This window comes from Gracilinanus agilis, chromosome 3 (assembly GCF_016433145.1).
Source record: "Gracilinanus agilis isolate LMUSP501 chromosome 3, AgileGrace, whole genome shotgun sequence".
Lineage (NCBI taxonomy): Eukaryota > Metazoa > Chordata > Mammalia > Didelphimorphia > Didelphidae > Gracilinanus > Gracilinanus agilis.
The window spans coordinates 524869812-524897627 of record NC_058132.1 but is presented as its reverse complement, the minus strand read 5'-3'; the positions used below and the strand labels follow the sequence as shown (position 1 = coordinate 524897627).

Genomic DNA, 27816 nt, shown 5'->3' with positions numbered 1-27816 from the left:
CTAAAGTCAACTATTTCTTCACATTTAACATTCAAGTTAATTACTAATTAATTACTGGGTTATACTCTCACGACACTTTGACAGATACTTTTGGGAAGAGTTAAAAGAGAAACTGAATGGGGGCAGCTGGGTAGCTCAGTAGATGAGAGCCAGGCCTAGAGAGGGGAGGTCCTAGGTTCAAATCCAGCCTCAGACACTTCCCAGCTGTGTGACCTGGGCAAGTCACTTGACCCCCATTGCCTACCCTTACCACTCTTCTGCCTTGGAGCCAAAACACAGTATTGACTCCAAGACGGAAGGTAAGGGTTTTAAAAAAAAAAAGAAAAAGAGAACCTGAAGCCAACATTGCCAAAACTCAAAATATTGTATTAGATTAGAATTTAATAATTTTTTTTGGTCATGGACTCCTCTGGAGATCTGGTGAAACCCATGGATGTCTTCATAGTATGTTTTTTAATACATTAAATTAGGCAGGTAGTAGTATAAAATAAACTACAAATATCCATCTCTGGATTTGTGACTTAGATTATTCAGCAACTAAGTAGCAGGAAGACCCTTCAATACTTCTAGGTTTACCTCCCTCCCCCCCCCAAATTTTAACAACTAAGGGATAGAAAAGCTTTGAGGGAAAGAAAAATTCCAGGGATACAAAAGCATTCCCAGAAAGGCTTAACCCTTTAGCAGTGAGTCAGGGGCTGGATCCCTCTTCTTCTGAAATGGTGCATGGAGAAAATGTTAATAATGCAGATTAAGCTTAAAATATGTACTACACTTGTTAAAAGAATGCTACCCACATCTAGAGAAAGAACTGTTGGAGTAGAAATGCAGAAGAAAACGTGTTTTATCACTTGTTTATTTGCCTATATGATTTAGGGTTTTGGTTAAAAGATTACTCTATTACAATTATGAACAATATGAAAATAGGTTCTGAGTGATAATACATGTAAAACCCAGTGGAATTGCTTGTCAACTACAGGACAAGGGGAGGGAGACAACATGAATCATGTAATCTTGAAAAACATGTGTAGATATGTTACTGGAATAAAATAAAGAACATTTAAAATAATAATAAAGGAAAAAAATCATTTTAAAAAGTGTCCTACATTTTTTGTAGAGCTGGTTGTTGAACATTTACCAACACACTCCTCTTTTCTTCTCATTAGACCCTGTTCCTGCCTTCATCATAAAATATATATATATATATATATAGTATTTTGTTAACTGCCTTTAAATCTCCCACCTGGGGGCATATTTTTTGGTCTTAGGACAAAAGCCTATTTGTTATGACAGTTCTGGATACCAAAAGGTTATATAGTTTCAAAGTTTCCAATTTATGTTTTGATGGACTAAACACTATAAGATCATTGTCAGGGTGGCAAGATTGGCTGTCATGAAGACAGGTAGCCCATAAGCACAGGAAGGTGTAATTCTCAGGCTGAGGGTCTGAAGTGAAGCCAGAGAAGACCTGGGGCAGCATTAGGGGCTGGTACTGAGCAATTAAAAATGGTTGAACTTTCTAGAGCCCTTAATCAGTGTATCTGGGAGGGGTTTGTGATAGTTGCTGTCCTAAGAAATGGCAAAAGATATCTGTTGTGGACATAGTTGGAGTGGCTTATCTTCACACACACACACAAACTGGCTGACTAGCCCCTCTAGAGCTAAAGAGCCCTTGCTGGCCCCAGGACAATAGTATTTTCAGGCAAAGATGCTTTCTCTAGGTGGGATAGGAGAGCTTGGAAAGGAATGGTCCTGGGTGCCTTCTCTTCATTAACACTGTCACCCACGGAGGTCTCTGAATGGTTTCTCATCACAGACCTTCCATTAGTATTCATGTCCTAATGCAAAACAGCTGGAGAATCCAGCCAGCTCCATACACCAGGAAACTAGTCAAGGTCCCAAGGTATCATTAAACCTAAATCCAGGAGGTGTATTGATAAAAGTTTAACAACTAGTTCTCCAAAAAATGTATTCTAGACACTCTTTGAATTTGAATTGCATTATTAGTATTTCTTCTTTATTTTCTTGAGATTAGACAATCAACACAATAACTCAAGACCTGATGTTTATAGCATTTGCCAATTTCCGTCACATTGAAAATTTAACAATGAACTCTCCAATGTGAGCTGGTTCCAGCACACCCCTTCCTAAATCTAAGCATAGCAAACTACAATTCTCTATCCTTTCCTAGGCTAAAAAAAAGCCTGTTTTGATGGACTCATAACCCTTAATGATGGGTACCTAATCATCAGTAATTAGCTTTGAAACAGAAAGGTTAAAAATAGAGAGACTCTCAGGTAAATTGCCGATATATTATTAACCAGTTAAATATTATTGTTATTAGTTCATCTTAATGTTTTATCCAAAAGTTATTTTAAGTGTGATTTTAAGAGGTCTCCTACATTATTGATTGTGATTTTATCATACCCAGGGTTCCATGGATAAGCCTGAGATGCCAAAGAAAGTGGTGGAAAGAACCTTCCATATAGAGGACTTGGACTTAGTTGAGGCCCTGGGTTTGAATTCCACTGGCTCAGAATGCCTTTACTTCCTAGGTTTTTAGTTTCTATGTTTGTAAAAGGAAAGAGTTGGACTGTAGCTGATCTTTAAGACTTTCCAGCTCCGAGTATAGGGATTCTCAGTTAACAGAAAAATTACTCATTTGACAGGAATTTTCTTTATAGTAAAATCTCATACTAAGTGAGATAGAACTATTTCACTGAAGGTAATTGCCAAATGAGCTGAGCTGAGGAAGGCAAGAGAGGAGGAAGGGAAGGATATGGATGTAGGCAAACACCAGGAGGTCCCCCTTTCATCTGACAGGACCCATGGCCTGACAGAGGGCATCTAAACCACAGAAAAGTTCCCCTGTAGAGAGGACCCACCATAAGGCTACCAGATATTTTTTCCCCTAGATAATCCCAAGACCTTATTTTGCATATTGTTTGAATAAATTTACATGCTGAATACCAAGAGGCCCTAACTTCAAATATGTAAGATAAAATAAAATAAGTTATTTCTTGCCACCTACTGCAATTGTATTCAAACCAAGTATTGAGGGTTGTACACAAATGACACATAGAACAGATTTTTAAACAGCCGGAGGTTGGGAAAGGAACAGAGAGTGATGCTTAGCTCAGAGCTTCCCTCTCCCTCCAACCTAATTCTTTTCATGACTAGATTCATCTTAACTGTTACTCAGCCTTTTTTTTTTTAGCTAACCACCTGTTATTTGGCCTTTCCACCAACTACCTACTCCACTCGTGCTTTTTCATAGGCTTTGAATCACAAAAATCTCTGAACTAGAACGGATCTCAGAGGCCATACCCCAAAAATGGTCATATAACCTCCATTTGCAAACCTCCAATGAAGGGGAACCAACCACCACTTAGGCATTACACTTTGGTATTACTCCAATCAGGAGAAAGTGTTTCCTTAATTTAAGCCTTAGTCTTTCCACCCATATTATACCAGCTCTCTGGGACAAGCAGAACAGGTCTAATCCTTCTACCACATGATAGATATTGAGATACTTAAAATAGCTATCTTGTCCCTCTTAAGTTTTATATTCTTGGGGCTAAATATCCCTTTATCCTTAAATTGATTGATATAATCTCTGAAAGGAGGAAGACAATATGGATCTTAAAATTTCAGGAACCATATGTTGAAAATTGTTATTACATGTAACTGGGAAAATAAAATGACTTTGAATTTTTAAAAAATTGGTATAGGAATGAATGAATAAGAAATAATATTAATCATGCACTTACTGTTTGCTGGGTACCCTGGTAACTGCTAAGGATACAAAAATATTCAGCTATGTTAGTGCTCCTACCTTTATGTGATCTCCAAATTCTATTTGATAAATATATTAGGTATACCTTAATCTAAGTTATTGATAGCAATATCTAATAGTGCAAAGTTTTGGAAAGGATACCTGTCCTCTTCTCTGGGCATTAATATACTTGGTGAAGACCTTTCTTCATCCATGCCTCTCTTATGCAAAATTCCTTTGTAACCTATCCCTTTGATCTCATGTCTAGATCCCTAGGCCACTGGTGTCCAACCCAAATAGAAATGGATACCTGTAGGGCTATGTATTGACATGAAAAACCAAAAATTGGCACTATGTTAAGTTATATTTTAAATTTTATTTTATTGGATATTTCCCAAATGTATTTTAACCTGGCTAGATGATCAGAAGTTTTGCAGCCCAGGTTTGACAACTCTGTCCTAGGTTACTCTGTGAATAACCTTCCTCTAATTAAAATTATCTTGTTAATGACTATACTTTGAATCTTGTCCTTTGTCCTTTTCAAAATCTACCTTATTATACAATCATCTTAACCACAACTTTCCTTCTAGTGTACAGGATCAGGAAAAGAGACTATTGAATATTTTGCTAAAAGCTAGCTTAAAGTATGCATGACATTCCCCTGATCTACCTGTCTAATAACCCTTTCAAAAAAGGTTAGCATGGTGTCACCCCCTCATAACAAAGCAACTTTGCAGTATTCACCTATTGCCTTTGATTTTTTTTTTTGGTTTGTTTCATTTAAATCTTTCTTTCTTTCACCCTTACCTTCCATCTTGGAATCAATATTGCGTATTGATTCCAAGGCAGAAGAGTGATAAGGGCTAGGCAAGTGTTTGATGCCAGATTTGAACCCAGGACCTCCCATCTATGGGCCTGGCTCTCAATCCACTGAGTCACCTAGCTGCTCCCTAAATCTTTATTTCTTAAAAAATACTTACCTACTATCTTAGAACTAATGCTAAGTATTGGTTCTAAGACAGAAGAGTGGTAAGAAATAGGCAAGCGAGTTCAAATAACTTGCCTAGAGGTCACAGAGCTAGGAAATGTCTGAGATCAAATTTGTTAAATCTTTATTTTATTTATTTTATAAGTGTCTTCTATTTTTATAACATAGTCATTTTTAGTTATATATAACTTTCCTCTCCCCTAAAAAGAGAGGGCTGGAAAAAAGTTTAACTTATGACAAAGAGATAATAAGAAAAAACGGTTCAGAAAAAAAACAACCAACATTTCTACTATGTCTGTAAAATTCCACACAAATTAGTCTCCTACTTTCTTTAATGAACCCCTACTCTAGAATTTTATCAGGAATTAAAGTAAACTCACTAACCTTTATAGATTCCACCCTCTTTCCTTTTTATTTTTTAAACTGAAAATCACACATTTTTCTTTCTTAAGTACTATGACACTTTTTCTTATTTTCTTAATTTTTTTAAACATTTATTAATATTCATTTTAACATGGTTACATGATTCATGCTCCTACTTTCCCCTTCACCCCCTGCACTCCCCCCACCCATGGCTGATGTTTTCTTAATTTTTAAAAGATTCAACACCCACAATAATTATATTTTGCAGTTCTTTGAGTAAAATGAGATGTGGTTCATCTGGGCCTGGTGACTTGAGTTAATTGAATAGCTATTCATTGAGTAGCAACTATTTGGCAGCTAAATGGGCGGTCTTATCATTCTTAGACTTTGTCTGACTCTGATTTCTTACCTATCATCTTTCTTTATGGAGTCAATTAACAAACCATTTATTAAGTTATTAGTAAGTACCAGGGACGAGGTGCTGAGAGTATTTACATAGAAATGAAGTAGTTCCTTTTTCTCAGGGACTGTAATTCTTTTTTTTTTTTAAACCCTTGTACTTCGGTGTATTGTCTCATAGGTGGAAGATTGGTAAGGGTGGGCAATGGGGGTCAAGTGACTTGCCCAGGGTCACACAGCTGGGAAGTGGCTGAGGTCGGGTTTGAACCTAGGCCTCCTGTCTCTAGGTTCCTCCTGTCTCTAGGCCTGACTCTCACTCCACTGAGCTACCCAGCTGCCCCTGACTGTAATTCTTTTGAAGAAGACAGTTTGTGCGTATCAAAAATATTTATAAGCATATTCAAAAAATTTGTCAATAACCTCATTTTTATTTTGTAAATTTTTATATGCTTTAACATAGGGAAATATAGACTATTGATAAGGGCTTCTTGTGGGACTTGAGCTGAGTTTGAAGGGAAACTAGGAATGCTAAGAAATAAAGATGAGGAGGGAATGCATTTTAGGCAAGAGAGATAGTTCACATAAAGGCATGGAAGAGATGGAGTTTCTTGTATAAGGAATAAAGAGAAGGCCGGTTGGTTGTACTTTATAGTGAGTGAAGGGAAGTAGTATATATAACAAGTCTAGAAGATAAACAGGCTAAATCTCCTGGTTACAGACTTGACTTCAAACTCAAGTTCATATATATAATCTCCTAGAGTAGCATATCCCTGCCCTTGATTCCATGCCGAGATCCCTGGCCAATTTTTAAAATTGACAGTTAGGCTTTTCTTCTCCCTGAGATTTTTGTTATTCAATAATGTCTAAATCTTTATGACCCTGTGGACCATAGGCTGCCAATTCCTTTTATCCTCTACAATCTCTCAAAATATATGTCCAAGTTCATGTTGTTTCCATGACATTATCCATCTCATCGCCTGCTGCCCACTTTTTCTTTTGCTTTCAACCCTTTCTAACATCAAGATCATTTCTAATAAATCCTATCTTCTCATTTTGTGGCCAAAGTATTTAAGTCTCAGCTTCAGTATTAGACCTTCCAGTGAATACTCTGAATTAATTTCTTTAAGTATTGACTGATTTGATCTCCTTGCAGTCCAAGGGACTCTCAAAAGTCTTCTCCAGCAACATAATTAAAAAATATAAATTCTGCAACATTTAGCAAAATCTGACCCTTACAGTCATATGTTGCTACTAAAAAAACCATAGCACTGACTATGTGGACCTTTGTCGGCAAGGTGTTATCTCTGATTTTTAGTAAATTGTTCAGATTTGCCATAGCTTTCCTTCCAAGGAGCAAGTATCTTTTAATTTCATATCTGAAATAACCAACCTAAAAAAACAATGGTTATGATGCAGCAGAGAACAGAGGAATTAAATCAGGGGCAACAAGTATCCAAGACGACACCTGGAAAATTCTTTCTTTCCTTGGAAGCAGATTTGATTTGTAAAACTAACCAAATGTCCAGCCCCACTCTCTGGGGGATCAAAGTTCCTTTCTACCAGGAAAATGAAAAGGGCATGAAAGAAATGTCAAAAAAGAAGAAACTAAATTCCTATGTAACAGCCTCCCTGATGTTACCCTTGTCTGTTCCCTACTGCCATCAAATGTGTCTTCTATTGCATGAAGTAAGAACCTGCACGAGTTCTCCTAAGTTGATTTGGAGGAGACTAAATTTTTACTTCATTTCTGGTATATCATATTTGATAGCAATCTTAAGGCTTAGCTCCTAAGCAATATCTGACCAGCATTTTACATTTATAAAGCTTCCACTGTGTTCCAATCATGGTATTAAGTTTTGTAGAAGGATGCGTGGCCCGAATCATCAAGTGGCTAAGCTATTTGATGATTCTTTCCAGGAGAGAAAAGCTCAGCTCTAGAGAATCACAAAGTTACCAACAAATGTTATTCCAAAGCTTCTACTTTGAGCAGCTTTCTTTGGTTTACTACCAAAACCGCAATTTGGAATATGTTCACCTCAGAAAAAAAACCAGAAGGATGGGGTTGAGAGGTGATGTTGAGGGGAATCGGTAGTTTTGCTGCATAGCTATGTAGTACAATGGGGAATTTAAGACAAGGTACAGGGACTTGGTTGATGGTAAGGGCATCTGCTCATGAGGAAAGTGCTTCAATGTGGCACTTCTCTTGCTCATCATCCCTCCTTGACATGGGGCAAAATTCTAGTAGCCAAACTAGTTCTGAATCTGGCCATTCATCAGATATTTGTGAGGATTTTGAAACAGCTGGCCCACATTGTGGCATATTGTCAACCATGAGATCACTGCTTCCACTTCCCATGCCTAAGTTCAGAGAAGACCCAGGCTCTGTCTTTGAGAATTTATCTTCTTGCCAAGGAAAGGGAACCTGTGACTGAAAATGTCTTAAAAACACAAATAAAGAACAAACTAAAGTCCTATGGAGTTATGCTGGGAAGGATTTTTGGGCTTTATAAAAGACTTTGGACAAAGATTGGAGAGAAGTCTATATAACTTGAGAAAGAGAGAGGAAGATGGAAATAAGGAACTTAGGATCAAGAGTATTTGGGTTTATATCATGCATCAGAGGCTTACTAGTTTAGTTGTGTAATTCTGGACAAATCACTTAACTTCTCTTTCCCTCAATTTCCTATAAGCAAAAAGGTATGGATTAGATTAAATGGTCTCTAAGGACCCTTCTGATTCTAGAAACAGAGAAAAGGAATGCATTACAGCATTCAATTCAATTAAACATTTATTATGTATTTACTGAAGTCAAGGAACCATGCTAAGTGCTGGGAATGCAAGGAGGAAAAAGTTTTTGCCCTTAAGAAACTTATGTTCTACTCGGGGGTAAGAAATATAGTATAGACAGGGCTGAGTGAAATACAAAGTTGAAAGTAATAAGGGCCAAGATTAAACAAAATGTGGTAGAAATATAGGAAAAGGGAGATCCCTGCTATCTTGGGAAATGGGAAGAAACTATAGGGAAAACTATATGGAGGAGATGGTGCCTGAGATGAACTTGGAAGAAATATATTGGAACTTGGAACCCAAGAGAAAGAGATTGAGGGAGTGAAAGACTTACTTGATTGTAACAGTATCTTTGTAGGGAGACCAACAAGAAATTATGTTGATAATGTAGCAGGAGATGGAGTGTGCTAGTAAATTTTTAACAACTATCTCTCCAAGGAAAACAATGTATGCTCAACATATATTTTAATCTGCATTTTTTTAAAAAACTCATACATTCTGTCTTTGTTTCCAAGACAGAAGAGTGGTAAATAATTAGACAATTGGAGTTAAGTGACTTATCCAAGGTCACACTACTATGAAGCATCTGAGGTCACATTTGAACCCATGGCCTCCCATCTCTTCAATTGGCTTTCTATCCACGGAACCATCTAGTTGTTCCCTCCTAACCCTTTTGCAAACATTTAGTATTGAAGATTATCTATTGAGTACCTTTTCCTCCTGCATACTCTCTCCTTTAAGTTTTTGTGACACCTTTCTCTCCTGGTTCTCCTCCTACCTCTCTGACTGTTCTCCGTCTTCTTTGCTTGATCTTCATTAGGGATCCCTCCACTAAATGAAGATGCTCCCTAAGGTTCTGTCCTGAGCCCTGTTCTCTTCTTCCTCCACACTGTCTTACTTGGGAATCACATTAGCTATTATGAGTTCAGTTATTATCTCTATTCAGATAATTCCCAAATCTATACATCCAACCCCAATGTCTGTCCCAAGTTCTAGTCCCATATGTCTCCAACTGTCTTCTGGACATCTTGAAATGGATGTCCAATAGACATTCCAAACTTATCATGTCCAAAAGAGATCTTATTATTTTCCCCCTCAAACTTTCCCTTCTTTCCAGTTTCTCTGTTGCTGTTGAAGGCATCACCATCCTCACAGTTACCCAGGCTTGCTCCTCACTCTCACTCACATATCCAATCCATTTCCAAATTTTGTAATTTCAACCCTTTTAATGTCTCTCATAAATGTCCCTTTCTCTGTGACACTGTGACACTGCTCCTGCCCTAGTCCAGTCCTCATCATCTCAGTCCTGGACTATTGTGGTAGTTTTCTAATTGGTCTTCCCTCCTTCAAGTTCCTTCTTACTTCAATCCATATCTGCCAAAGTGTATAACTCAAATCTTGCTTTCTGCGAGAGGCCTTTCCTTTCTACCCTTCCCAATCTCAGCCCCCCCACCCACCCACTGCAACTAAATATTTAGAGTGCATGTAGACAAGAGTTCAAATTTGACTTCAAACATGGATAAGCTATGTGACTTGGGCAAGTAACTGAGCCTCTGTTTGTCTCAGTTTCCTCAACTTTAAAATGGAGATGATGAGAGCGCCTACCTCACATCCTTATTGTGAGGATCATATAAGATGATATTTTTAAAGTATTTAGCATAGTATCTGGCATATGGTAGAGGCTATGTAAGTTCTTATTTTCTTTCTCCCCTACCCCCACTCCAATGCCTTCTCCTTTGAGATGTCCTTTCACTTACATTATGCATATCTTATGTTCATAGTTGTTTTCATGATTTCTCCCCTATTATAATGTGAACTTTTTGAGGGCAGAACCTTTCTTTGTCCCTTGAGCTCTTAGCATTGTCTCTGATATATAATGAATGCTTTATAAATATTTGGAGTCATGAAAAGCCTTTATCAAACACTTGATATGTGACCTTGGGTAAGTCACTTCATTGTTTACTTAGCTGATTATACCTTTTACACTTGGGAAAAGAGGCTTTTGGCTGGGAGAATACTGTCAAAACCTTCTCTACTTAGGATCACCACCCTTGGAAGAAATCAAGATGATTTATTTTCTAGTTTCATTTTTCTTAAGACCATAAGGTTAAGAACTGGAAAAATCTACGTGAATTGATGCAGAGTAAAATAAGCAGAACCAGGAGAACGTTGTACTCAGTGACTAAAATATTGTGGAATAATCAAATGTAATAGACTTTGCTACTAACAATGATCCAGGACAATTCTGAAGGACTAATGATAAAGAATGCTATCTACCTCCAGAGAAAGAACTGTTGGAATAGAAATGCAGATGAAAACATATGATTTATCACTTGTTAATTTGGATATAGGATTTGGGATTTTGGTTTTATAAGATTATGCACTTATGAAAATGAATAATATGGAAATGTTTTACATAATAATACCTGTATGACCCAGATTGAATTGCTTATGAACACTAGGAGAGGAGTGGTGTAAGAATTTAATTTTAGGTGAAGAAGGGAGGGGAACAGCATGAATCCTATAACTTTGGAAAGCTTATGTGGAAATTTATTGCTAAAATAGAATAGAGATAGAACATTAAAAAAAGACCATAGGTTTGTATTGCTTTTAAAATGTATGTCTACACTTATACCTTGTTATATAGTTATTCACTACATACTAGTACTGAAAACTGATTTTCCTTAACAAGCACACTAGCAACAAAAACAATAGTATAGTGATTTAAGCTTTACAAAGCACTGGTACATAGTACTTATTACATTCCATCCTGGAGGGGGAGAGTAGTAAATTTTAATATTATTATCTTCATTTTACAAGAAAACTGAGGTTGAGAAGGAAGAAGTAACTTCCTTAAGGTCACATACCTGGAAGAAGTATCTCCATTCTCCAAATGAAGTACTCAATTCAGTACGCCAGATTGACTAAAAGTCATACTATCTATCTAGCACTGCATTCTTTTTTTTTAATGAAATATAGCCAATTTTATTCAAATTCAAATTCACAATATTTCAGTTTCTCTCTAGAACTATTTCATATAATGTATTTAATTAAGTGGGAATTTTTCAATGTGTTCCTCTTCCAAAGTATTTTAGTAGAAACCAGAGTCTTGAGTAGCCCAGTTAGGAGCCTCTGACCTACTATTCTGGTTAAGTTTTTTCTCAATATTCATGGCCAAAATCTGGCTTCGAAAAGAAAGGCTTTTTGTCTTTTCAATCACTTGCTGATAGGGTGAGACTGCATTGTTACCCATAACCACATGGCCCAATTTGGAGTCAATCTTGGCATTAAGCCTGGCATTTCTAATCAAATTGACAATCCATCTTTCAGCTTCTTCAGGAGTCATGTTCAGCTTATCTGCCAGCATGCTAATGCTGATACACTGGTGGATCCGACAGAAAGTCTCAAATATGAAGAGTCGAGCATTTTCAATGAAATCCTCAAGGCAAGCCTCCAGGAAAAAGTCATTCACAAGAACCGATTCACATTCTCTTAACTTTTTCTGGGCACCATCAAAGTCAAAGTTAACATACAAGCATTCAACAAACTCTGTTATAGGGTCTTTGTATGTATAGGACTCCTGCTGAATAACCTTGACTAGGTCTTTTAATACCTGTCTTCTTTTTCTAATATCTTTGTTTGTTATGACTGCAGTAGTCAAACAGCGGAGGATATGTGGACACATAGTTTGAATTGCATTAAGATATTGTGGCTGGTAAAGAAAGAGATCAATAATGTTGTCTCCATCTTTTGGGTGGTTGAAGAACACAAATAGAGACCAATGAATAAGCCATGTTCTCTACTGAAGGGACTGTAGTGGAGAACTGACAGAATTATTATCTATGGTCTCTTTCAATCTTGTAAGGTCTTCCATGGCAGCATCCCAATTTTGCATTAAAATTTCAGATGCTAGTTTTCCCCACAGTGAATTCAAAGCATTTCTATCAGTGGAAGGGACCAACACTCTAAAAAAGTAGAGATACTCTGCTGCTGCTGGATAGTTGCCACATTCAAACTAGAATTTTGCATATCGATAGACTGTATCTAAATATTCTTGCCTAAAATCATGTTTGTCAGCCAGGTAGTCAAACAGCATCTGGCCATCCCTGGTAGATTACATTTGCCTTGTTGTTTCTGTATCTTCAAACATCTTGACAACTGGTTCCATTTCTACCTGTAGTTGTTTCAGTTGCGCAACAACAGTCTGTCTTTTTTCACGTAAAGCATGTGGAACGTCATCAGAATAAAGATTTTTATATACATCCATTGCAAAGTCAACCATCTTTGTGTCACTAAGAAGGTCCAATTTTCCTTGAAGCAATTCCTTTTCATTATATATCTCTTTGACTGAGAGAAACTCAAGCAGTGGGAAGACTAGGTGACGGTCTAAGAAGTGAGCGATGCGAGTAGTTAAGTCGTACTCCGCCATCTTGCACGGGAAAAGCTGCATTGGTTTTTAAAAGGATTGTGTACTTACTTTTTATTTAACATCAGTTTAATCAATTGGAGTTGACATTTCTTATTTGCTTATTCCTCTTTTCATTCTTCTTAATTTTCATTGATTTTTGCCAACAATAGAGTCACCCATGATTTCTATTTTACTTTTACTTAAAGGAGGATTTAACTTAGACATAATTTGGAGTCTAAACCTAAACATTTTTATTACAGGAAGGTTTCTCTGGCAGTGAATGTTTTCAAGACTGGATATTGTTCTTCAGTTAATCACAAGTACATTCCCAGGAGGGCAGTGCTGTATGTTCCTGGAAATGATGAAAAGAAAATACAGAAAGTACCATCACTGAATGTCGACTGTGCAGTGTTAGACTGTGAAGATGGTGTGGCTATGAATAAAAAGGTAATGAGAGTATAATTTCTTGTTAGAAGGAAGGTGGAAGAGACATAGATGAATTTTGTTTTCTATTGCCAATATTTTGTACTTTTTGGATCCTCCCCCCCCCACTTATTCACATTTTACTGTGAATACACATTTCTGATATTTTTCTGAGAGCAGATTCTCAGACAAATTCAAGAACTTATGCAGGGAGAAATAACTGGCCTTTAAGCAATTAATTCTTTCCCCAAAAATTGATACAGTCACAGAAAGTAAAGAGTAGATGACAATACATATTGATGTTGTGGTGTTTAACTATAAATATAGCTATCCTGTGTCCTCTTTACAAAATATGAAAATGTTTTTCTCCAGTGGAAGAAAATATTGGGATTGGCTAGCAGCACACTGTCCAAATCCTTGGAAGCCATTAAGTAGCCAAGACTCCCAGGCCTGGAGTTAGTCAACATACTTTGAGAGTATGAGAGAGTAAATGTCATGAGCATCTTTGTGGAATATAAGCTCTTCATTTGTACCAAAAGGTAGAAGACAGTAGGGGGAAGAGAGAGAGAAGGAAAGGGGATTTTAATGTTCTATTACCCATGAAATAAAAAAGCAGAATTACTCATATAGGTTTTTGAGGGCAATTTTTTTGTCCCTACTGTTCTTACTGTGCTGTTTTAGTAAATACCTTTGTTTTGAGCTAATTGTCTCTTTGGGCTGATTGTAAAAGGGAAGCTTGCCAGCGGGAGCTCAAGAACTGGGGACCCAAAATGTAAATCTGAGGGTGCCAAGTTGGGAGGATGTAGCTAGAAGGTTTCTATATAGCATCCATTCCTCAATAGCATGCTAGATCCTGATGTTGTCCTTCTGTGTACATTCTTATATTCCACTAGATCTGTTCAATGTATTTCTTACTTTCAGACTTAAATTAAGTACTTCCAGAATTCTAGAGTAAACTTTTCACTATGAGTGTCATGGAACAAAGGAGGGAGCACTAGCATGAATCCAGGAAATTTACATTCTATGCACAGCTCTGACACCAAAAATTATGACTTGGGCAAATTACTTGCTTTTTCTGGACCTTGGTTTTTTCATTTGTAAATGAAGGAGTTGGAGCGTGTAGTCCCTAAAGCCCCTTTCTGCCATAGAATTAGACACTAATAAAAACTAGTGTATCTCAACAGGTTGTGAAGATGTTTGACAGATCCTCATTCCTCCTAGAAAATAAAGCTGGGAAATCACAGCTATAAGACCAGAATCAAAGATTTCATTTTATTGGTCATTTAAAATGCCTAATTTTCCTTCTTAATAAAGACAAGTAATTTAGGCCTTTACCATTCTAGTGTCCTTAATAATATTCTCATGATGTAACCTAAATAGTCCTCTTAGTCTTTGACTCAAATGGGAATAAACTTTAGAAAGTATCTTTAAAAGGGAGGAATTTGTGTTTTAGGAGGATCAGGTTAGTTATTTAGGTGGTCTCTTCAGCGTTGTGGAGTTCATCTTTTATTCAAAATTGAGTTTTTTGAACAAACAAAATTTGAACAAAATGTATTCTTGAAAAGGTAAAACACCAGTATTCTTCATTGTTATGGGTATTATATGTGAATGTGTGTATACACATACATATATAAAAATTAATGTGGTCACATATAAAAACACATGTATGTTTCTATGTAAATATGCAGGCTTACATACAAATTATTGATATAACATATACATATATTGCTATAAAACAAAAATTACTATGGTCATTGATGTGTTTATATACATGTCAATGACCACAGTAATTTATATATAAACATATATTATGTATACATAAATTACTATAATCACTCATATATAAACATATTTGTATGTTCATATAAATATAAATGGCCATAGTAATTTATATATAAATATATATTATATAAACATAAATTACTATAATCATATATATAAACATATTTGCATGTTTATATAAATATAAATGACCATAGTAATTTATGTGTGTATACATAAATTACTATGGTCATTTATATATAAACATATTTGTATGTTTATATCAATATAATGACCATAGTAGTAATTTATATTTATATAACTATATATGTGTACTATAATTATAGATAAGCATAATATAAACATACACTTATTGTTTGTATATAAATGACCATGGTATTTATATACAGAAACATAAATATACATATATAATATATAAATCACCATAGTAATTATATATATGTGGGGGGGGTGTACTAGTACTAATGCAATTTAATAAATGATGGGCAGCTTGAGGTCTTGGCAAGCCATCTAGGACACTAAGTGTTAGTGATTTACCACCCTGCATCACACAGCCCTTCTTCTTACTATGCCTATACAAGTTCTATGGATGCTCATATTCAGGATGCCTTTTCTAGTTCTCCCCTCAGAGCCATCCTTCATTCCCCACTACTTTCCTTGAGATTAGTTTCCATCTACATTGTTTCTATCTTATATTTACAGTTTTTTGCATGGTGTCTTCTTATCAGATTATGTTCTCTTTAAGAGTGGACACCATCTTTTTTTTCTCCTTTGTATCCCTGCTCCTTAGCCAGGTGCCTAGCCTCTAGTAAGTGTTTAATAAATGTTTATTGGCCACTCTTTTACTATTAAACAACCCACTGGGATTTAGTGGCCTCTTAATAATTTTTTTTACTCTTTGGATTTGGATATCTTTTTTTTTTTTATGCAAATGGTGTCAAGTTATTTGTCCAGAGGGTCACACAGCTAAGAAGTGTCTTAGGTCAGATTTGAACCCAGGTTCTCTCAATTCTAGTCCTGGTCCTATATCCACTGTGCCACCTCAGTGCCCTGATATTATTCTTCTTAGTGGAGAATGCCAAAGCAAAGAACATATTTTTTTAATTTAATGTTACTTTTTTAAATGAACAAAAATTTGTTTTTTCTTCCTCTCATCTACTTCCATTATAAAAAAAAAGAAAATCCTTGTAACAGATATGCATAGTTAAGTGAAATGAATTCCCACATTGGCCATATCTCCCCCCCCCCAAAAAAAGATTTCTCTTTCCATACCATGAATTTATTGCCTCTTTTGTCAGGAGATGGGTGCAATGCTAAGGAAATCGTTTTACATAATGAGTTATTGATACGTATTGAAATAATATTTCTTGGTGACATATATAACATGTTTGCTACATGTGAAAATATTTTGCTATATATGAAGCTTGAAGACCCTCCAATGAAGTTCTTGTGTGATGTTTCATGTTATGGTGGTGACCCTGATTCTTTCACAGGCTCCAGAAAATTCTACTAAACTGGACAATGGCCCCAGTGACAAACTGACTGCTATCCAATGAACAGTCTAGATGACTGTTAAAAGGCTTATCAGTAGGAGGCTGGCCACTAGGTGATGAGTTCTTTGGCCATAGTGACCTTAGGAGACAAGTAAAATTGCAAATGCCCACTGCAATAAGAATAGCAGAATGGGAGCAAAGAAGGCAGTATATTTGTTATGAGAGGGGTTGTTTTTAATTGTTCTATTGGGAGGCAGTGGAAAGGAGAAGGAACTATTTGTGTTAAAAAAAGGGAAGAACAAGAGGAAAGAAGAAAGGAAGAGAAAGAAAAAAAGAGGCAGAGAGTACTAAGATTTTTAAGTTTTAGTAATCTGTAAGCATTCATTTTACTCTTGGAATAGTAAATGGGACAGGGACTTGAAGGCTGGCCATGGCACCAGGAAGACCTAGATTTAAAGTCCTGTCTCTGATATATATTGGCTTTATGACTGTGGGCAAGTCACTTCAGTCCTCAGTGCCCTAAACAACTCTTTAAAACTATAAATTACAGAGAAATTGCCAACCTGCATTGGTAGAGGGAGAAGCCTCATCTGTAAGTTTCCTACATCAAGAAAATCACAAATCCAGACTGTCTTTACAATGGTAAATATGAGAAGTGAACTATATTTAAAATGGCATTTTTGCTATAAATAAAACATGAGAATGTAAAGAATGATGGTTAATGGGTATTTTGGGGAGAGTCAAAAAAAGATAATTGGGGCAGATGTTTTTATTATGAATCTAAGAGCAACAAACAATTTTGTGGAACACTTAGTCAATTAGTGGAATTCCAGAGAGATCTTTACTAGAACTTCTATACTAAATCAACACATACCTTAATGCTCAATATGTAAGGTGGAAAAAATTGGGAGAATGGCAAAAAATATTTTGGAAAATATTCTGAGAGTTATAAAAATAACAAAAAGCTCACATCTGCATATAATGAATTCTTTCTTTGAGAAGGCTTAGACATGGTAAACACTGGACATCATAAAAAATATTTATTATATACCAACTGATAGGAAATGATTGGTTACAAAGATCAGAATAATTTCAGGATTAGCTATGGATGGTTCTATAATTGACTTGTTAGAGAAAAAGTAAAAATTAGCATGAAATTAGGAGAAAAGATAAAAATGAGAAGGTACTATAAGCAATCACAACTTAGATATGAGCCATTTAAACGTGCTGATTAACTTTGAAAAAATGGGAAGTAGAAAAAGTTAATCAATCAATAAGTACTTATTAAGTCCCCATTAGATTCAGCGGATACAAAGAGACAAAAAATAAACATTCCCTAACCTTAGAGAGATTGCATGATAAGCATAGGTAAGGGGACCACAAAAATAATGGGAGCAGGAGGGAGAAACACACACATTCATCCACCTATGTGGAATAATAAATATTTCCATCTATCTGTGTTAGTAAATACAAAGTAGATCTAAGGTAAATGCAAAGTATATAACAAGGTAAATACAAAGTAGTCAGGGGATATTGGGAGCTCCCTTAGGTCAGGACAGGCTTTATATAGTTAGGAGGCAAGTAAGCTAAGCGTTTAAAGCAACAGAGATTCTAAGATGCAAAGATAAGGAAGAAAAGAATGAGAAAAAAAATACCAGTAATGAGTCTATTGTAGTACGTCAAGCAAAAGAAGATGACAGTCTGAATTGTGGTGGTGACTGTCTGAATGGTGATAGAGGAGTGATGAACTCTGATGAATACAGTGACTATGATTCTCAATGGCCAAATGATGATGCAATGGATTTAGAGTGCAGAATAATATATATGTATGTATATATGTATATACACATATAAAACAATTGTATACATTAATTATTTATTATTATTTGTTTGGCTTCATTATTATTTGTTTTGCTTCCTTATGAATATTTGTTATAAGAAATTTTCTTTTCTTCTTTTTTTTTAAACTCTTACCTTCCATCTTAGAATCAATAGTGTGTATTGGCTTCAAGGCAGAAGAGCAGTAAGGGCTAGGCAATGGGAGTTAAGTGACTTGCCCAGGCTCACACAGCTGGGAAGAGTCTGAGGTCAGATTTGAATCCAGGACCTCCTATCTCTAGGTCTGCATCTCAATCCACTGAACCACCCAGATGCCCCCTCTTTCTTTTTTTAAATAAGATGGGTGTGTGAGGGAGAGAAAAAGGTCTTAACATGTGTGTGTGGGGAGACCTATGTCATTGCAGGTGTTGTTGCATATTAGAGTGTGAAACAAGCATGTCATTATATGATACAGGTGTGCAAACATGTCATTGTATGACTAGAGAATAACCTAGAGGATAGAGAGAGATTGAAAATTAGAGAGAATGGGGGTTTATTTGGTTGGCAGTCTGTCTCAGTAATATATACTCTAAAGAATCAGGAAAAGGCATTAGACATAGATATTTGGAATAAAAATGCTGAAGGCAACACAATTTTTAAACCAATGAGTAATTGATTTTCAAGATATCTCTCAAAGAAGGAATTATTCTAAAAAAAGAAGAAATTTTGGGATCCCCCAAAAATGATTAAAGAAAGACAACCATAACAAACAACGGATCCTACTGACTTTCACATTTCTTTATGAGAATGATATGTGTGTATATTAAAGTTATTTTTGATGAAAATATGAAAAGGCATACCTTCCCAGATAATGCCTTCTGATAGGTCACATTTCACATTCATAAAATTGAGAGGTATAAAGAAAATAAGATTTTAATTGTTTATTACATATTCACTTTTAGTTGTTTCATTTGTTTTAAAATTTTAAGTCAGTAGAGCAAGCCATATACTTAAAGACCTTTCTTCAACAAGATTTCTCCCAATGCATGTGTAAAATAATACAAGACTCCTGAGTAGATGCAACTACATGGATGACTTGATTCTAGAATCCTGTGATTATCAATATTAAGACATTAAACATGAAAGCATATTTTCACCAAAAATCTTCAACAGAGGAGGGCCTTCAGCATACTAGTAGATGCTCAATGAAGGTTTTATGGAAAGACATAGTAAATAATCACATAGAATGAGAAATTAGATTGGTTGCAACTTGTACTGATACCCACTATAATGAAATCATATATTTGTCAATAGTTCTTCAATCAACAAGCATTTATGAAGTGTCTGCTGTGTGCCAAGCTCTAGGAATACAAAGACAAAAATGTAATACTCCCCCTTTCTCAAAAAAGTCTCCATTCTCGTAGAGAAAAATAATATGCACATACGTAATCATGTAGAATATAAATACATGATAAATATTAAGTATAGTAAGGTCTAATTTTAAGCAAACTTACCACACACAAATTCAGGTATACACAAATGTTGATTGAAAAAATAAAGGCTTAAAAATATATATAATAAAAAATGTTAATTATTCATTAAATCTAGAGCATTTCCCCAAGAGATGTAAAATCTCACAGCAGTTCGCTCAATCACGTTCATTCTAGCTCTGAGAAGTTAGTGTGTTTTATTGTTTTGCACCAAACTTTAGCTCCTTCATCAGTTTTTGTTCAGAGTTCTCCCTTGTAACAAGCCATGTCTACATCAGAGCACTGCTTCTCTGTTTCATTAGTGCTATTTGGTTGCTAATAATGGTCCTAAAGTTCAAGAGATCTGATAAGCCTAAGAAAAGTCATAAAGTATGTTCATATAAAAATTACTTATTTTTAAGTTTTATTTTGAATATTTTCCCATAGTTACGTATTTCATATTCTTTTCCTCTCCCCCAAGCCCCCTAACCCTCCTTAGCTGATGCACAATTCCATTGTGTGTATCATTGTGTGTATCATTGATCAAGACCTAATTCCATATTATTGATAGTTGGACTAGAGTTATCATTTAGTTTCTACATCCCCAATAATATCCCCATCAGCCCATGTGTTTATGCAATTTTTTTTCTTCTGTGCTTCTCCTCCCACAGTTCTTCCTCTGAGTATGGTTAGTTTTCTTTCTCATAAGTCCCTCAGCCTTGCTCTGGATCCTTACATTGCTGCTAGTAGGGAAGTCCGTTATGTTCAATTGTACCACAGAGTATCAGTCTCTGTGTACAATGTTCTCCTGGTTCTGCTCCTTTCACTCTGAATCAATTCCTGGAGGTTATTCCAGTTCACATGGAATTCCTCCTGTTCTTTATTCCTTTGAGCACAATAGAATTACTTATTAAATAGTGGAGCTTGCTATTATGCACGATTTTGCCTTGGAAAGTATTGGTCACATAAAATGAGGGCTAACTGTAATTAAACGTATGGTTAGTTAGGAAGGGAGGGGACGAATAGTTAGAAGAATTAGGAAAGACCTCATGTAGGAAGTGAGATTTTGTTCCATCAAAATATGAAAGTATGGAGATGCATCCCAAGATATCAGAAAGACTAGATTTGAAATCAGACACCTGGGGTTGATTCCTGACTCTGAGGTTTGGGACCTCAAGTAAATCATTTAACTTTTCTAGGCTTCCTCTTCATTTCAAAGTGAGAGTTTTGGGGAAAATAAAATCCTTGTAGCTCCAAATCCTGTACTTCTCTTTAAGCCTGCATATTATTGCATATATCATCTCTGTAATGTCTATCACCACTAGAAACAATAGATATTTAGACAAAGAAGTCTACAAATATAATAATACCATTGTCTTCTCAGGCAAGTTTTGTGAAAAACCTTTTCTTTCTGATAGTTTCCTTTCGTGGTCAGATGGTCATGTGGGTATAAGTGGATAAAGACTGTCTTAGCCACTACTTGCAGAGCCACATAGGAAATAAACTGAAATAATTAAGCACAATTTCATAGTGAGTTGCTATCGAAATCTAGGTAGGGCTCAGACTTAGAGAATGTGGTTAGTAGAGAAAAAAAAGAAGCTCAAACTAGTATAGCCAGCTAATGCCAGATTTTTGCCCAAACTCTTCCCAATCTCGTGTTTCCTTCCACATATTTCTGGGACATAACTGTAGGGTCCTATATGGGATCAGAACACATTTATAGCTGTGTGACTCTAAACAAAAAAATTTAAACTCTGAGTCTCAGCTTTGCCATCTGCTAACTGTTACCATTTTGTAATAAACTTCTATTATTTTACAATAATATCAGTAGTATTTAACTCAGTGGGTTTTGGGGAGGCTCACATGAGATAATGAATGTAAGGAGTTTTGAAAACCCTACAGCACAGAAATGTTTTTAAGTTGTTATTATTATTTCTACTATTATCCACCCACTGTGGAATAAACCTAGAGATTACAATTAAACAGACTGGTTTCTCTGTCTTTCTGGATTCAGGACCAGAATCCAAGTGTCTGGAGATAAACTTATTTGTCTTGAATTTGCACAATCATTATAGAATAGAGGGTTTCAAATGTAATGTTTTCTCTTTCTCCCTTAAAAAAAGCTAAATGACCTTTTGTTGTCTCAGATTAAGTAGGTCCTCTTAATCTATGAGAAACATCTTTGAATCTATAAGAAACATCTTATAAGAACAAACATTTTGTCAATTCTGTTTTCTAAAAGTAAAGACTTTCAGAAGCAAATTTGAATTTCTGCCCTAAAAGTTACATCGGGTTTAGACATTTTAAAAAATACAGAAATCTCTTTACTTTGTTCAGATATTTTGCCACCTTTGAGCAAGAATATTTAAGATGAACAAAATTAATCCTAATTTTGAGATAATTTTAGTTTAGCAGATTGATCACAAGGTTGATATTAGTTTCATAAAAAAATTAAACATTTGATCTTGTCGTTGAGACCATAACAAGAAAGTATTCCTCTCATTTCTTGAATTCTAAAAAATGAAAATAAAAAAATAAAAAAGATTAGGTCCAGAAAGGAATTCAGAGGCCACAAGTCCCAATCCTTCATTTTATAGATGGGGAAACTGAGGCTCTGAGTTGTTACCTGTCCAGGATCACACAGTAAGTAAGTGACTGAGGTGGAATTCAGACCTGAGTCATCCTAACTTTTAAGTCTAGCAATCCAGGCATTACATTGCCTCTGGGATGCTTTTCTGAGTTCACTTGAAGAGAATAAAGAAAGAGAAGTAGAAAGTTTGGGGACTCTACATTTAAATGAAATGTTGATTGTGCATCTGTAATTTTTGATGGTCCTAGCCTTTTTCCTATTTACATATTGGTTAAAAAAGTCAAATCATAAGAAGTTAAGTATCAGATATCTAAGTGAAAAACACTGTTGTAAAATGAGACTACCTCTATTGTGGCTAAGAAGAAGGAGAAGAGCACTAGGAACCTTCATGGAATAGTGGAATAAAGATTGGATTTGGAGTCAGAAGACCTAGATTCAGATTCTGGCTCTACTATGTACTACCTGTGTGATATCTGGCAAGTCAGTCAACCTCTCAGGCTCAGTTTCCTCATCTATAAAATGAGGGGAGGGACTAGATAACCTCTTGGGTCCCTTCCAGATATGGCTATATAGGATTCTATGAATGGAAAGAGGGTGAGAGAATTACAGAGATGAGATTTGTAATCAGGACTGTAATTAACAGTTAAATAGCAAAAAGCCACCAGTGGAAGTTGCTTCCTTGGTGTTCAACACTCAGGTAGATGTCCTATGCCAGGCCTGCCCTTTCTCCCTAAGAAAACCCTTGAACCATTTGGCAGATTTATTGAAGGGGCTGACGTTCTGCCAACCAAAGTTTTTTTTTTTTAATCAGTACCACCATCTGCTCCTAGGGTTTTTCCAGCTTTCTTACTGGAAAAATTCCCATAGAATATCATAGGATGAGAATTCAACTGATTCTTTTGGCTTTCAGCATTCAAGATCTAACTAGGTTTTCCAGAGAGTGATTACATATTTGCTTTATGTTTTTCGTGTTTCCAAAAACATGATGAAAATATACTCAGCTAAATTCAGAAAGTATTTGAGTGCTTTGCTTGTGGGGAGATGTTTCACAAGATAATTCAATAACAGTACAGAGATGGCATAGAATGAAATATTACGTTTAATGAGTACTTGTGAGAAGAACCTGTTTTCAGTTAATCCTACTGGTATATGGGTGAGTTTATAAGCAGAAGGATAATTAAACATGAGCTCCTTGATGGAAGACCACTTCATTTTTATCTTTGTATCCCAATGAAAGCTAAGTGGCACAATGGATAGAGTGCCTGGCTTGGAGTTGGGAAGACTTATCTTCTTGAGTTCAAACCTGGCCTCAGACACTTCCTAGTTTTGCTCCTAGGCAATTCCATTAATCCTGTCTGCCTCAGTTTCCTCGTCTGTAAAATGAGCCAGTGAAGGAAATGAGCCAGTATCTTTGCCACGAAACCCCAAATGGGGTCAGAAAAGAGTTGGACAAGACTGGCACTACTGAATGACAACAAACTGTATAGAGCACTGCAGGTGACTCTCGTTGGGGAGGGCAGAAAGCAAAGTTTAAATAAGACGTAGTTCTGGACCTCCTGGAGCTTACAGACTACTAAAGGAAATATAATGTAGAGATACATAACTATAGTGCAAGATAATACACTATAAATGCATAAGAAATGATTTTTTTTTATCTGAGAGGAGAGATTGAAGAATGTTTCCTAGGAGGAAATGACATTTGAACATGGCTTTAAAGAATGGGTGGGAACCTAAGAGATGAAGCGTTAGATGATGTTGTTGTTGTAGAAAATGAGATTATCTTTAATCGAAGGTTAACCTCTATGAGTATAGATGCAACCATAGAGTAAAGGAACCACTGAATGCCAGCTACATTTGCCTCTAATGGAAGGGTTTGCTCTTTTTTTTTTTTTTTAACCCTTACCTTCCGTCTTGGAGTCAATACTGTGTATTGGCTCTAAGGCAGAAGAGTGGTAAGAGCTAGGCAATGGGGGTTAAGTGACTTGCCCAGGGTCACACAGCTGGGAAGTGTCTGAGGTCAGATTTAAACCTAGGACCTCCCATCTCTAGGTCCGCATCTTAATCCACTGAGCTACCCAGCTGCCCCAAGGATTTGCTCTTGAGTAAAATTGACTTAGAAGGGGTAGCCAGATCTCTGTGCTATGTTCAACAATGGATTTTCATATCCCTGTCTCAACTTCAGGAGGCAGCAATAACCATATCCTTATACTAAAATATGGGGAAGGGAGGAATTGGGAAGTCAGTGTACAAACCTGAAATTTGCTCAGCCCATTGCTAAGATGATGCTATTTTTAAACCTTCCCACAGGCAAGGAGTAAAGGAAGACATTTAAGAGCATGTTTATGGGGCAGGTAGGTAGCACAGTAGATCAAGTACAAGACCTAGAGTCAGGAGGACCTGGGTTCAAATGTGACCTCAGACACTTTTTAGCTTTGTGTTCCTAGGCAAGACAAAGCCCTGTTTGCCTAGCCCTTGCTATTCTTCTGTCTTAGAATTGATGCTGAGAGAAGGCAAGGGATTGGACTTTTTAAAAAGCATATTTATCTGATGATTTTTGTTGATGAATATTACTTTTTAAATGTTTCTAAATATTAATTATAGACAGTTCACAGCGTTATCCTGACACAGTAGCATTAAAAAAGTATAACCAAAGCCAACTGTAATACTATTTCATTTGTATTTATAACATTGTTCCTAGAGGATTAATTGTACTTTGTCATATTGTATTACTCAAGAAAATATTTTTGAGGAACTAATCAACAATGTTTGATGGAATATTTGGGTAAAATTGACTAGTGTTTTAGCAAGATTTCTCTATGTGCTACCCTCTAGACTGTACCTTAGAATTCTGTCCTATTCTTACCTACCTCTAGTTTCTCTCTCTTGTTCATCTGATTAACTCTCATAGATTCAACTACTATCTCTATAAGAAAATAACCAGATTTACATAGCTGACCTCGTCTCTCTCCTGAGTTCTAGCCCCCACACCTCTCATGGCTTGCTTTACATCTCTGGCTTATTTGTCCTATAGGCATCTCCAAATCAATGACTCCAAAATAAAACTCATGATCTTTCTCTCAAAATCTACCCAAATTCCAAACTTAACTCTTATTGCCAAGGATACCACCATCCTCCCGGTCATCCTGGCTCACCAAACTGGTGACATCCTCAACTTCTCATTCACATTCACGTAACAAATCCATTCTGCAGTCAAATCTTTTTATTTCTACCTTCACAACACCTTATAGCGTATGTCCCCATTTCTCCACTCATGTAGTCACCAAGGTAGTATATCACCTCTTGCCTAGAGACTCACAGAAGTCCTCTAATTGGTCTCCCTGAAGCAAGTCTTTCCCTCTTCAATATATCCTCTACAGAGGTAGCAAAATGATTTTACTAAAGAGACAAAGAAAAGCAAGTAGAAGTCAATATTCCTAATGGCCTCTGATGCAAAAATATTAAATAAAATATTGGCAAAGAGGATATAGTAACATAATTAAAAGATTATACACTGAACAGATTGGATTTATACCAGGAATGTAGGGTTGATTCAATATAAAGAAAACTATAAATATTAAATGAATCAAAAGATAATAAAAGTCATGTGATTATATCAATAGATGCTGAAAAGTTCTGAGAAAAATCTAATACCTGTTCTTTTGAAAACATTAGAAAATAGAGGAATAAATAGACTGTTCCTTAATATGATAAACAGTATCCATTTAAAACCTAGAACCAACATTATATGTATTAGAGGAAAGCTAGAAGCATTTCCAATAATATCAGAGGTAAAGCTATTTATTATCATCACTATTATTTGATATAGTTTTAGAAATGCCAGCAGAACTATGTGACAAGATAAAAGAAGAAACAATTTTAGATTATATAAAGAACTGACAGCAAATTAATAATAAATTCATAAAATTGAAGAATATAAAATAAGTCTAGATAAATCTGTTATTTCTGAATATTACTTTAAAATCCTAGGAGGAAAAGATAAAAAGAGAAATTTCCTTCAAAATAATAACAGAATGCCTAAAATATTTGGAACTCTACCAAAACCCACATTGGAACTATGTGAATATAATATAAAATATTTTGATAGAAGTAAAAATAGACCCCCAAAATTAGTAAAATAGTAATTGTTTATGACTAGACTGTGCCATTGTGATAAAAATGACAAGGTTGCTTAAATTTCTTTATTTATCCAGTACTATACCCATCAAATTACAAAAACTAGAAACTACAGAACTAGATAAAATAATAACAGAATTCATCTGGAAAAATAAAAGGTCAAAAATTTCTGAAGAAATATGTATTTTTTAAATTGGGAAGAAAGGGGACTTAATACCAGTTCTCTTGCTATAATATAGATAAGTGACCATCAGAATTATTTGGTACTGATTAAAAACAGTGAGAAATTAATGGAATCAATTAGACATTTAACATGCAGGATAAAATGATCAGAGCAGGTCAATGTTTGATTAACCCAGGAATAATTTCCAATTCCTGGAAATTATTCAGAAATCTGAAAATATTTGACAGATATGAGGTATATATCAGTGTCTCACACGACATAACAAGATAAACTTCAAAGGAATACATGACTTAAATATAAAAGGGATGGGAAAAAATCCCAGAAAATAAAATGAACAATTTTGATATGCATAAAATTTAAAGGTTCTGTACAAACAAGATTAATATAGCTAAATTTGGAAATGAAATCATAAACTGGCGGGGGAATCTTTGCAGAAAGCTTCTCTAATATAGATTTTTTAAAAAACTTAAACATTTATTAGTATTCATTTTTAACATGGTTACATGATTCATGCTCCTACTTTCCCCTTCACCCCCCCCCCCTGCAGTCCCCCCACCTATGGCCGATGCACATTTCCACTGGTTTTGTCATGTGTCCTTGATCAAGACCTATTTCCAAATTGTTGGTAGTTGCATTGGTGTGGTAGTTTCAAGTCCACATCCTCAATCATGTCCACCCCGACCCATGCGTTCAAGCAGTTGTTTTTCTTATATGTTTCCTCTCCTGCAGTCCTTCCTCTGAATGTGGGTAGCGTCTTTACCATAAATCCCTCAGAATTGTCCTGGGTCATTGTATTGCTGCTGGTACAGAAGTCCATTACCTTCGATTTTACCATAGTAGATATGTATGTACAACGTCTCTGTGTACAATGTTCTTCTGGCTCTGCTCCTTTCGCTCTGCATCAGTTCCTGGAGGTTTTTCCAGTTCACCTGGAACTCCTCCAGTTTATTATTCCTTTTAGCACAATAGTATTCCATCACCAGCATATACCACAGTTTGTTCAGCCATTCCCCAATTGAAGGACATACCCTCCTTTTCCAGTTTTTTGCCACCACAAAAAGCACAGCTATAAATATTTTCATACAAGTCTGTTTATCTATGATCTCTTTGGGGTACAAACCCAACAATGGTATGGCTGGATCAAAGGGCAGGCATTCTTTTATAGCCCTTTGAGCATGATTCCAAATTGCCAGCCAGAATGGTTGG

At 35.8% G+C, this 27816-nt stretch overlaps 2 protein-coding genes across 2 annotated transcripts in view; one reads left to right on the top strand and one right to left on the bottom strand.

Annotated features, from left to right (window-relative positions):
• Nucleotides 1–27816, top strand: part of CLYBL (citramalyl-CoA lyase) — a 389452-nt gene that overhangs the window by 182166 nt on the left and 179470 nt on the right. The window contains exon 2 of the mRNA XM_044669344.1: nucleotides 12978–13164. Within this exon, the coding sequence (XP_044525279.1) occupies nucleotides 12978–13164 (187 nt within the window). The remainder of the gene's footprint in view (nucleotides 1–12977; nucleotides 13165–27816) is intronic.
• LOC123242640 (eukaryotic translation initiation factor 3 subunit E-like) lies at nucleotides 11268–12738 on the bottom strand. The gene is given in 1 exon segment (XM_044670547.1): nucleotides 11268–12738. A coding segment is annotated over 1 exon segment (1338 nt). The 3' UTR covers nucleotides 11268–11400.